This window comes from Cnephaeus nilssonii, assembly GCF_951640355.1.
Source record: "Cnephaeus nilssonii genome assembly, chromosome: 19".
Classification (NCBI taxonomy): Eukaryota; Metazoa; Chordata; class Mammalia; order Chiroptera; family Vespertilionidae; genus Cnephaeus; species Cnephaeus nilssonii.
Genome location: NC_137090.1, coordinates 34,951,841 through 34,964,518, shown reverse-complemented (window position 1 = coordinate 34,964,518; position 12,678 = coordinate 34,951,841). Strand labels below are relative to the sequence as shown.

The window sequence follows — 12,678 nt, the reverse complement described above, 5'->3', positions numbered from 1 at the left end:
TTTTACTGCATACAGATTAGGACTCAGTCAGAAACTTGGGGCAATCCCTTCATGGATCTCCAGAGATATCTTTCTGTGTATCTTCCTTTTCTTCACACAATTTCTAGTTGCTTTGGCCTCTTGAACTCTAATCTTTGTCTCTTCGATTCATTGAGCCTATTGGGCTGTTTTCCTTACCCCTCCATGTTTGTGCTGCAGCTTGGAAACTGCCACTAGGCAGTAAGCTGGGGCGGTTGTGGGGCTCACTTTATTTGCTTCCCTTTTCTCAAGGGTCATAGTCTGTGCTTCCTGTTTGCCAGTTTCCCAAAAACATTGTTTTATATATCTCCTTTACTTTTCTAGCTGCTTACAGTAGGAAGGCAGTTTCTGAGATCCCATTAGTTTTATTCCCTCCATTGAAAAACTTTTTTTTTTTTTAATTTATTGATTTGAGAGAGATTTATGCATTCATTGGTTGCTTCTTGTATGTGCCCACAACTTTGTCGTATCTAGATGACACTAACCAATTGAGTTTTCTGGCCAGGGCCTCTCCATTAATTTTTAAGACTTTTTTCTCATCCCTTCTTTTCCCACTGCCCACTCTGGGATTTTGACTCTATTTGGTCTTATTTTTATTAGATGTTTTTATTGATTTTTTTATTTTAAAGATATTTTTACTGATTTCAGGGAGGATAGGAGAGGGAGAGAGAGATGGAAACATCAATGATGAGAGAGAATCATTGATCAGCTGCCTCCTGCACACCCCACACCTGGGATCGAGCCTGCAACCCAGGCATATGCCCCGACTGGGAATCAAACCATGACCTCCTGTTTCATAGGTTGATGTTGGGCTATTTTTATTGATTTTAGAGAGAGAGGAAGAAAGAGGGAGAGAGAAAAAGAGAAACATTGATGTGAGAGCGGAACATCAATCAGCTGCCTCCTGCAGCCCCTCCACTGGGGATCGAGCCTCCAACCCAGCATGTGCCCTAACAGGGACTCGAACCAGCAACCCTTTGGTACATGGGACAACGTTCAACGAACTGAGCCACACCGGCCAGGGCTTTGGTCTTATTTTAACAGTGTTTATATTGCCTCAATTTTTTTTTTTTTATTGAGATAAAATTCACACTTTAAAGAAGATATATTTGTATTGATTTCAGAAAGAAAGGGAGAGGGAGAGATAGAAACATCAATGATGAGAGAGAATCATTAATCGGCTACCTCCTGCATGCTCCACATTGGGGATCGAGCCTACAACTGAAGCATCTGGCCTGACCAAAATTGAACCGTGACCTCCTGAATCATAGTTCGATGCTCTACCACAGAGCCACGCCAGCTGTGCTGAAATTCACACTTTTAAAGTCTACAATTGAGTGGGTTTTCATTATATTCATAACTAGCGTTCCCGTTGCAGGAAGAATCCTGCAATAGGGTTTCCTGCTGCACTCTACCCCGCCCTGCCCGCTCTCCTCCCTTCTCCCCCGACCCCGCCTCCGCTCCTCCCTTCTCCGCCAGCCCACCCGCTCTCCTCCCTTCTCCCCCGACCCTGCCTCCGCTCTTCCCTTCTCCCCTCCTTTCTCCGCCAGCCTGCCCGCTCTCCTCCCTTCTCCCCCGACCCCGCCTCCGCTCCTCCCTTCTCCGCCAGCCCGCCCGCTCTCCTTCCTTCTCCCCCAACCCCGCCTCCGCTCCTCCCTTCTCTCCCCTCTCACCGCCCCGGCTTGCTTGCTTCTCCGCAGCTTTGCTCCCTTCTGCAGCTCTTCGCTTCTTTCTATGCCGTCTCGATATGCAAATTAACCGCCATCTTGGTCGGGGTAATTTGCATACTTGTCCTGATTGGTTGGTGGGTGTGACTTGGCATAGCGAAGGTGCAGTCAATTTGCATATTTGTCTATTATTAGGTAGGGTATTGTGCAGGTATTGCCACTGTCTAATTTCAGAACATTTTCATCACTTCCAAAAGAAATTATCACTTACTCCTATTGTTCCTACTCCCAGCCCCTGGCAACCACTAATCTACTTTCTGTCTATATGGATTTGTCTATTCTGGATTTTTCATATAAATGGAATCATACAATGTATGTGACCTTTTTTGTCTGGCCTCTTTCATATTTTAGCATATATTAGTACCTCACTCCTTTTCATAGCTAAATAGTCTGTCATATGGATATACCATATTTTGTATATCCATTTGTCAATTGATGGGCATTTGGGTTTTCCCCCCACTTTTTGGGTATTAGGAATAATGCTACTATGAAATTTGTGTACACATTTTTGTGTGGACATGTTTTCATTTCTCTTGAGCATATACCTGTGAGTAGAATTGCTGGGTTATAAGGTAATTCTGTTTTAACCTTTTGAGGAATGGCCAGACTTTTTCAAAGTGGCTTTATAATTGCACATTCCCACCAGCAGTATATGAGAGTTCCGTTTTTCCCACGTTCTTACACTTGTCACGGTCTTGTAGCTACTCTGATGGGTGCTAAGTTGTATCTTCCAGTGATTTTGATATATATATATATATATATATATATACTTCCCTGATGACGTTAAGTTGAAATCTTTCTTGAGAACTAGGGACAATATAACTAACTGAATTAGTCTGTCATGTCTTCCCCTACACCAATAGCTCATCTGTAATTTCTTTCCCACTATCTTCAGATTGTGAATAAGTGGAACACAGCTCTTATTGGCCTTATGACATACTTTCGGGAGGCTGTGGTGAACACACAGGAACTCCTGGACTTGCTGGTGAAGTGTGAGAACAAGATCCAGACACGTATCAAGATTGGCCTCAACTCCAAGATGCCAAGTCGGTTCCCCCCCGTTGTGTTCTACACCCCTAAGGAGTTGGGTGGACTCGGCATGCTCTCAATGGGCCACGTGCTTATCCCCCAGTCTGACCTCAGGTAGGACTTGGCTGAAAATCTTGCTAGACCTTAAGGGAAGCGGATGTTTCTTTATCTTTTAGGCTTTATTTTTTTCTCTAATCTTGGTTGTCCCCCAAAACAGGTGGTCCAAGCAGACAGATGTAGGTATCACACACTTTCGTTCAGGAATGAGCCATGAAGAAGATCAGCTGATTCCCAACTTGTACCGCTATATACAGCCATGGGAGAGTGAGTTTATTGATTCTCAGCGGGTCTGGGCTGAATATGCACTCAAGAGACAAGAGGCCATTGCTCAGAACAGGTAGGTATCCTGGAGGACATAGCAGTCCTGTGGGGTGTGGAGGCATGACCTTTGAATTCTGCATGACATTTTTATGGAGACAAGGAAGTAGGTTCTAAATCTGCCCCTGTTTATCCTTGGTCAGTAAGTTTCCTTAACTCTTCATATGAGCACGTTTCACTTTTATCTTTTTTCTTTGGCAGACGACTGACCTTAGAAGATCTAGAAGATTCATGGGATCGTGGCATTCCTCGAATCAACACCCTCTTCCAGAAGGACCGGCACACATTGGCTTATGATAAGGGCTGGCGTGTTCGAACTGACTTTAAGCAGTACCAGGTACATGGAGGGGATAATAGAACAATTTCCCTGAATTAGGAAACTCCGTGGCCATCCTGGGACAGTAGGCGCTTAGAATTGTGACCATACTTTTCTTGCCATCTAGGTTTTGAAGCAGAACCCTTTCTGGTGGACACACCAGCGGCATGATGGGAAGCTCTGGAACCTGAACAACTACCGTACAGATATGATCCAGGCCCTGGGTGGTGTGGAAGGCATTCTGGAACACACACTCTTCAAGGGCACTTACTTTCCTACCTGGGAGGGGCTTTTCTGGTGAGGATTCTCTGCAGTGACTTATTACAACTCTTTGAGCTCACCCCTTGTGTGCCTGTGTTCTGCTATGATGTGTTCCAACAGCCATCCCCAGGAGGTCAACAGCACTCTGGGAGATGGCATAACATCACTTTGCCTGGTCTCTTCTGCTTCCCAGGGAGAAGGCCAGTGGTTTTGAGGAGTCTATGAAGTGGAAGAAGCTAACTAATGCTCAGCGATCAGGATTGAACCAGATTCCCAATCGTAGATTCACCCTCTGGTGGTCTCCAACCATCAACCGAGCCAATGTGAGTGTGATTGGTAGACATGGGAGATCAGAAGATAAAAACAAGTGTTTGTACTTTCTTTATTATGTCTTGAGAACCAGAGTCTCTTGACCTCTAGTGTAACTTTCTTTTTCCTGTCAGGTATACGTAGGCTTTCAGGTGCAACTGGATTTGACAGGTATCTTCATGCACGGCAAGATCCCCACACTGAAGATCTCTCTCATCCAGATCTTCCGAGCTCACTTGTGGCAGAAGATCCATGAGAGCATCGTTATGGATTTGTGTCAGGTGGGCTAGAATTGAGGGGAGAGGATGCCATCAAAAGTCAGGTCACCTCTTTGGGTATAGTAAACCTACCCTGGAAACTCTGAGGATGGGAATTCTGTTGTGGTACCAGATGCCACATTATCTTAAGTTCTACAAGCCTTTATTCTTAAGTGGGCTTCCATAGCCACTCATAACCTTTCCACCTTTGCCTCCAGGTGTTTGATCAGGAACTGGATGCACTGGAAATTGAGACGGTACAAAAGGAGACAATCCACCCCCGAAAGTCTTATAAAATGAACTCTTCCTGTGCAGATATCCTGCTCTTTGCCTCTTATAAGTGGAATGTTTCCCGGCCCTCACTGCTGGCAGACTCGAAGTAAGTGCCTTATGACCCAGCCCTAGGCATCCAGGAATCTTAGTTTTCCTGTTCTTCTAGCAGTATTACTTTAGGAATTGTCCCTGCCTGTCCTTTCTTTCTAACTTGGAACTGGTGCTATCCCTGGATCCTATGGACACCCTCATCCAACCCTGCTGATTCTCTAAGGAGTCTTGCTGACCTGGAACTGGCAAGAGGGGTTGGTTTTAAGATTTAGATATAGTGATTGAGAGTTCTTGTGGTTGTGTCAGTGGCTTCCTGGAAGCCTGGACTCCTAACCTCTCTCCACCCTCAGGGATGTGATGGACAGCACCACCACTCAGAAGTATTGGATTGACATCCAGTTGCGCTGGGGGGATTATGATTCCCATGACATTGAGCGCTATGCCCGGGCCAAGTTCTTGGACTACACCACAGACAACATGAGTATCTACCCTTCACCTACGGGAGTGCTTATTGCCATTGACCTGGCCTATAACCTGCACAGGTAAGATGGGGCTCAGAAGCATGTGTTTTCCATCAGCCCCACACTTTGACATACACGTGTTATTTTCGTTTGCCCAGCTACAATGAGGTTTGGCTCTTCCTCCTCTGGGTTGCTGACTCTTTCTTCCCTGTCTCTGTGTATATGAGCAGACATTTGATAGCCTGGCCAACAGTCTTTTCCTCCTCTGTAGAGTTTCAGTTTGCCTTGTTCCTGAAGCTACCAGTCTGGTCTAACTTTTTCTTGCCTCTTCCACCTTCATAGTGCCTATGGAAACTGGTTCCCAGGCAGCAAGCCTCTCATACAGCAGGCCATGGCCAAGATCATGAAGGCAAACCCTGCCTTGTATGTGTTACGTGAACGGATTCGCAAGGGGCTGCAGCTCTACTCATCTGAGCCCACTGAGCCCTATCTGTCCTCTCAGAACTATGGTGAACTCTTCTCCAACCAGATTATTTGGTTTGTGGATGACACTAACGTCTATAGAGTGACTATTCACAAGGTGAGAAGGGCTACAAGCAGTGTAGGGGTGTGGGGCTCTAGATGCCTGATGGAGGGTGATGGGGCAAGTGTGTGCATATTGGCATGAAGGCAGGGTGGTTGTGTCCAGGCTGTACTAACTGATGTAATCATTCTTTAGACCTTTGAAGGGAACTTGACAACCAAGCCCATCAATGGGGCCATCTTCATCTTCAACCCACGCACAGGGCAGCTATTTCTCAAGATAATCCACACATCTGTGTGGGCTGGACAGAAGCGTTTGGGTCAGGTGAGCTGGTTAAAGGACAGAGGCTGTAGAAACTTGTCTCTTAATCTTTGGTGTGTGGGTGTGAGAGAAAGTCTTTCTCTGAAAGATTGGGGGCATCTTATTTGAACTTTTCCCCCAAATTACTTAATTTGGGAAGTATTCTCCTATAGGAGGTCCAAGAGTGTGTGAGGTCCTTCATTACCTACCAGCTGGTCTTTGCTTTCTGAATCTCCTACCTCTAACCTCTCTTGAACAGAGCTACCAAAAATTATCTTTCTAAAGGGAACAAGCATTCTTTTTTTTTTTTTTGTAGAAAAGCAAGCAATGATTTATTGACCACAGCAAAAACACACTTAGGACAGTGAAACAAGGACGGGCATAGAAGCAGCAACAAGAGAGCCCAGGCTGGGCTGCTTTGGCTCACAGAGGAGTCAGAGAAAAGGGGCCTTGGAGACAGGTTCAGAGGGTTTGCCTGGGATGAACTGCCGCTGTCCATTGCTCCTCTGGTTGCAAGTCTCATGGGGTCCCTTGGAATTTAGGAAATAAGTGCCTGTAGGGAAAGAAGAGGGGGAAGGGAATAGCACGGGCATGCTCCCTAGAGGGAGAGCCAGGAATAAGCATTCTTAAAATGTCACTTTCTGCCGGGCTGGAGTGGCTCAGTGGTTGAGCATTGACCTATGAACCAGGAGGTCATGGTTTGATTCCCAGTCAGGGCACATGCCCAGGTTGCAAGCTCCATCAGCTGATCAATAATTCTCTCTCATCATTGATGTTTCTATATATCCCTCTCCCTTCCTCTCTGAAATTAATAAAAAAGTAGATTTTAAAAAATAAAATGTCACTTTCACCAAATTTCTTTATCTCAAAGCTTTTTGTTGCCCCTCCTTGCTGAATTACCTCCTCTTTGACTTCCTAGACACTTGATATCTGACTGAGCTATACCTTGTCCAGCCACAGTTTCTCTTCCTTTATGGCATGTTTCCTCGTGCAGTTAGTCTGGGATCCTAGTATCACAAAACCCTAATGTTCCTCTCCACCTTTGTGGCTTTGCTCATATATCTTTTTTTCTAGAATGAACTCTGCTCTTCCTCTGTTTATCACAGTCTTACTCATTCCTTAAGACCTCTTTCTGTAGCTCTTTATGACCGTTAGCCTTAATTTCTTTTGTCCCTGATAGAGTGTAGTATAATCAAATACCAGCTTGTATGAGTTTTATATAGCCAGCTAGGTAGAAAAACCTTTTTGGGCAAGGCCATTTGACACCTCTTACTTTACTACTGAAGTACCTAACAGTGCTCAATAGTTTGCCCAGCTAGCGTGGCTCAGTGGTTGAGCGTCTACCTGTGAACCAAGAGGTCATGGTTCGATTCCCAGTCAGGGCATATGCCTGGGTTGTGGGCTCAATCCCCAGTGTGGGGCGCGCAGGAGGCAGTCGATAAATGATTCTCTCTCATCATTGATGTTTCTCTCTCTCCCTTCCTCTCTGAAATCAATAAAAATATATTTTAAAAAGAAACATAGTTTGATTATTTAAAGACTGAGTCTTCTGGTTTACCTGGAAGAGTGGAGATTCAATTTTTGTTTCTTTCCCTTGCTTTTTAGTTGGCTAAGTGGAAGACGGCTGAGGAAGTGGCTGCCCTGATCCGATCTCTCCCTGTGGAGGAGCAGCCTAAGCAGATCATTGTCACCAGAAAGGGCATGCTGGATCCATTGGAGGTGAGAGGTGGATGAGGTTAGGAGAAAGGAAAGCCGAGACCTGCAGGCTGTTTCTGATCTTGGATTTGATCTTGTCTCAGGTGCACTTGCTGGACTTCCCCAATATCGTGATCAAAGGGTCAGAGCTCCAACTGCCCTTCCAGGCTTGTCTTAAGGTGGAAAAGTTTGGGGACCTCATCCTGAAAGCCACTGAGCCCCAGATGGTTCTCTTTAACCTCTATGATGACTGGCTCAAGACTATCTCATCTTACACGGTATGAAGCTACCTCATGAAGAGGATCACTTTAAGAGGAGTGTGTTTGGGGCCACGAGAAAATCTTGTGCCTTGGTTTTAACCACAGGCCCCTTATGGGGGCCATTCTCACATCTTCAGCGTGTGGACAGAGACTCTGCTCTGCATATCAAGTTGATTCATGGGTAGGGGGTAGCACCTTAGAGTTTGAAATCAATTCCTGGGTTCCATGACAGAATAGGATCCAGGAAGGGAAAGAACATTTAGTGTCTGGTCTCATCTCTTTCCAGGCTTTCTCCCGCCTCATCTTGATTCTGCGTGCCCTGCATGTGAACAATGACCGGGCAAAGGTGATCCTGAAGCCAGACAAGACTACTATTACAGAGCCACACCACATCTGGCCCACTCTGACTGACGAGGAATGGATTAAGGTGGAGGTGCAGCTCAAAGATCTTATCTTGGCCGACTACGGCAAGAAAAACAAGTGAGCAATTGGGGGATGGGGAGGCAGATGGAAGAGACAAAAAGGGTGAAATAAGTGATATAGCACACGGTTTCTGTTTTGTTTGTGTGTGTGTTTTAATATTTTTATTGATTTCAGAGATGAAGGGAGAGGGAGAGATAAAATTTCAATGATGAAAGGGAATCATTGATTGGCTGTCCCCTGCACACCCCTTACTGGGGATCGAGTCCACAACCTGGGCATGTGCCTTTGACTGGAATCCAACCTGGGACCCTTCAGTCTGCAGGCTGATGCTCTATCCACTGAGCAAAACTGGCCAGGGCAGTTTCTGTTTTTTTTTTTTTTTTTTTAACATTTAGCCTCAGTTGTTTCTCAAGAAATTGTCCTGGGAATTGCCTATAGAAGAAAGGAAGGCAGTGTCTTCAGATAGTGAAGGAAGAGTCTGTTTTGTTTTGGGGCTTCATTTTGACTCTTGGGCATTGTTTCTCAGTGGAGGCACTATTGCCATTTTGAGCAGGGCATTTCTTCTTCTTCTTTTTTTTTTTAATATATTTTATTGATTTTTTACAGAGAGGAAGGGAGAGAGAGTTAGAAACATCCATCAGCTGCCTCCTGCACACCCCCACTGGGGATGTGCCCGCAACCAAGGTACATGCCCTTGACCGGAATCAAACCTGGGACCCTTGAGTCCGCAGGCCGACGCTCTATCCACTGAGCCAAACCGGTCAGGGCAAGCAGGGCATTTCTTTATTGTCCATGCATTACAGGAAGTTTTAACATCCCAGGCCCTGAGGTAGCACTGCTAATAGCACACACATACCTTTCTTCACTCTCCTTCCCTGTTATTGTGGGAACCAAAGGTGTCTGTAGATTTTCAAGTATCCCCTAGGTTGACTGACAATACTAGCTCTGAGAACATGTTACAGGGTTTCTGTTTTTGAGAATTGTCCTGTGGTAGGGCACTTTTTATCCAGGAAAAATGGGAGGTATGGATGCTGAGCAGGTTTGAGCCTGGCTGAAAAGTGCACCTGCACAGGGCCATCCTGGGGTGTGGCAAATCTTAGTATTAATACATCTGCACTTCACATTTCCTTTACAAGTGTCACTTGAGGGTTGTCTGGGATAATATGGGTTCCCATATACCACCAAGTTACATTCTTGCCATTGAGCCATAAGTGATCAAGGGGAAGGGATCATAGTGTGACCCACAGTGTCCCCACAGTGTGAATGTGGCATCACTGACACAATCAGAAATTCGAGACATCATCCTGGGTATGGAGATCTCAGCACCGTCACAGCAGCGTCAGCAGATAGCTGAGATTGAGAAGCAGACCAAGGAACAGTCACAGCTGACTGCAACACAGACTCGTACTGTTAACAAGCACGGGGATGAGATCATCACCTCCACCACCAGCAACTATGAGACCCAGACTTTCTCATCAAAAACTGAATGGAGGGTCAGGTACTGTAAGGGGCTGAAGGGGTAGTGATGGAAGGGCCTGCTGGGCTATATACAGTGTTTGGGTTGAGAAATGCTGACATTCCTACCTATTTTTAGGGCCATCTCTGCTGCCAACCTGCACCTAAGGACCAATCACATCTATGTTTCATCTGATGATATCAAGGAGACTGGTTACACCTATATCCTTCCCAAGAACGTGCTTAAGAAATTCATCTGCATATCTGACCTTCGGGCCCAAGTGAGTAAGTGTGCTCAGCTGGGCCACGGTGTTAGCCAAACATTTTATGTATCTACAACTCACCTAAGGTTTCCTGGAACTTGAGGTTTCAAGATTCATGGAAAAGTAAATATACAAGGACAAGAGGCCCAGTGCACGGATTTGTGCATGTGTGGAGTCCAGCCTGGCCTGCCCCACAGATCAGGGATTTTGAGGGCGAATTGAGGGCGGTTGCTGGGCCAGCCCCGCCCCCTGGTCGAACTCCAGTCGAACTCCTGGTCGAGGGGACAATTTGCATATTACTCTTATAGGATAGCCAAAACAGTAAGGAGGGTTTTGACCCCCACCAGATATCAAAACATTATAAAGTTATGGCAATTAAGAGAATAGCATCTATACAGAAACATTCGTGTGCATATAATAAATATGGTATATCAAGTCTGTAGGATTAAGGATGCCTTACGATATTGAAGCAATCAGAGAAAGGAATCTAGATCCCTACCAAATAAAATCCAGGTGGAATAAATATTAGAATGTAAAATACTAAATAAACTGTATAATATTAGAAGAAAACATTTATCACCTTAGTTTTGGGATAGCCCTCTAAATAAGACACAAAGCACAAAACCACAATCAAAATGAATAACGTGTGTGTCTGTCAAAGGGTACCACAACAGATACCCTAAAAACAAATTGTTTGCATAACCATAGATATAATGGATTAGGATCTAGAATAGGGAATTCTCAGAAGTTAATTTTTTAAAGATAACTAGAAGAATGGGCAAAGAATACAGATGTAGTTCAGAAAAGGAACTACGGATGGCAAATATAATATGAAAAAATGCTCACCTTTACTAGTAACTAGGGAAATTCACGTGTTATGAGACACCATTTATGGCCTGTTTGATGAGTTTGAAATATTTGTTAATATCCTGTGTGGGTGATTTATAGGAGCACAGGTCCTCTTAACTTTGTAGAACTTAAAATACCACCTATTGCTGGTTTAAAGAAGTTTTCATTTGTTTATGGACTATACTTAAATAATCAACTGGGGAGCAGTGCAGATTCCTGGACCCCACTCAGGAGATTCTGATGTGGTCATTCTGAGATAAGGTCCATGTTTAATGTTGTGACCAAGCATCCAGGTGATTCTTTTTTTTAACAACAAACAAACATGTTTTTATTTATTTCAGAGAGGAAGGGAGAGGGAGAGAAAGAGGTAGAGACATCAATGATAGAATAATCGATCAATTGGCTGCCTCCTGCATGCCCCCACTGGGGATTGAGCCCGCAACTTGGGCATGTGCCCTTGACCAGGAATCAAACGTGACCTGGTTCATATGTCGACACTCAACCACTGAGCCACACCAGCCGGGTCTCAGGTGATTCTGATGTGAGAGGTTCTGACCACATTTTGAGAAACTCTTGTTCTTAAGGAAGTGAAGGAAACACAGGGCTAAGAGCCCAGGTCTAGGCTGGTACTAAAAATCATTTTGATTCTGGATCTCCTTGTCTCCAGATTGCAGGATACCTGTATGGGGTTAGCCCACCAGATAACCCCCAGGTGAAGGAAATCCGCTGCATCGTGATGGTACCACAATGGGGTACCCACCAGACTGTGCACCTGCCTAGCCAGCTGCCCCAGCATGAGTATCTCAAGGTCAATGGGGGTTTTCTGCTGCCAGGGTTGGGGAGGGAAGGCAGACGTTACCCTCATGCATGGGATTCCTGTCTGCAGATAGGGCTTTAAATCGTCTTTTACTGCTCTTTGCCTATAGGAGATGGAACCCTTAGGTTGGATCCACACTCAGCCCAATGAGTCCCCCCAGCTTTCGCCCCAGGATGTCACCACCCATGCCAAGATCATGGCTGACAATCCATCTTGGGATGGCGAGAAAACCATCATCATCACCTGCAGGTGGGCTTGAGCCCCCATGGAAAGTATGAATGGGCCAGCATTGCAGGCCAGGACCCAGAATGGTGGCCTAAGCTCTGACTTTATCCTCATCCCTCTTTCAGCTTCACACCAGGCTCCTGCACACTGACAGCCTACAAGCTGACCCCCAGTGGCTATGAATGGGGTCGCCAGAACACAGACAAGGGCAACAACCCCAAGGGCTACCTACCTTCGCACTACGAGAGGGTCCAGATGCTGCTGTCAGACCGCTTCCTCGGCTTCTTTATGGTCCCTGCCCAGTCCTCATGGAACTACAACTTTATGGGTAAGGGGGAAGCACAGGGAAGGGGATGGGGTTAGGCCATCATCCTTAGCACCTGGGGCCTGACTCTGGTTTGGAGATGGCCCAGGGGCCCCAGCTGGGTGAGATAGGTGGACCTTGTTAATATTGGACGTTTTTATCTACTCCAAGGTGTACGGCATGATCCCAACATGAAGTATGAGCTGCAGCTGGCAAACCCCAAAGAGTTCTACCACGAGGTGCACAGGCCTTCCCACTTCCTCAACTTCGCCCTCCTGCAGGAGGGGGAGGTCTACTCTGCGGACCGAGAGGACCTCTACGCCTAGTTGTGTCCTCACCTCCTGCTTCAGACTCCCTAACCCCCGCAGACTAGCTGGTGACATTCATCAGCTTGCCCCCTTTTTCCTCTATTTCGTGCTTGTTGTTGTGTTGTTGACTCCTGTAATCCTGAACAGAGTATAATAAATTTTGTATAAATTGGAGT

General features: G+C 45.8%; 1 protein-coding gene across 1 annotated transcript in view; it reads left to right on the top strand.

Moving 5' to 3' along the window:
* The window catches only part of PRPF8 (pre-mRNA processing factor 8), a 27,516-nt gene extending 14,854 nt beyond the window's left edge, over positions 1–12,662 (top strand). Inside the window, exons 25-43 of the mRNA XM_079797513.1 lie at positions 2,641–2,888; positions 2,992–3,171; positions 3,354–3,489; positions 3,596–3,765; positions 3,923–4,052; positions 4,173–4,319; positions 4,514–4,674; positions 4,970–5,161; positions 5,423–5,660; positions 5,799–5,927; positions 7,509–7,622; positions 7,703–7,876; positions 8,145–8,338; positions 9,540–9,779; positions 9,876–10,017; positions 11,516–11,656; positions 11,775–11,914; positions 12,016–12,218; positions 12,366–12,662. Coding sequence (XP_079653639.1) covers positions 2,641–2,888; positions 2,992–3,171; positions 3,354–3,489; positions 3,596–3,765; positions 3,923–4,052; positions 4,173–4,319; positions 4,514–4,674; positions 4,970–5,161; positions 5,423–5,660; positions 5,799–5,927; positions 7,509–7,622; positions 7,703–7,876; positions 8,145–8,338; positions 9,540–9,779; positions 9,876–10,017; positions 11,516–11,656; positions 11,775–11,914; positions 12,016–12,218; positions 12,366–12,520 — 3,234 coding nt within the window. The 3' untranslated portion in view covers positions 12,521–12,662. The remainder of the gene's footprint in view (positions 1–2,640; positions 2,889–2,991; positions 3,172–3,353; positions 3,490–3,595; positions 3,766–3,922; positions 4,053–4,172; positions 4,320–4,513; positions 4,675–4,969; positions 5,162–5,422; positions 5,661–5,798; positions 5,928–7,508; positions 7,623–7,702; positions 7,877–8,144; positions 8,339–9,539; positions 9,780–9,875; positions 10,018–11,515; positions 11,657–11,774; positions 11,915–12,015; positions 12,219–12,365) is intronic.
* Positions 12,663–12,678: the final 16 nt, after the last annotated feature.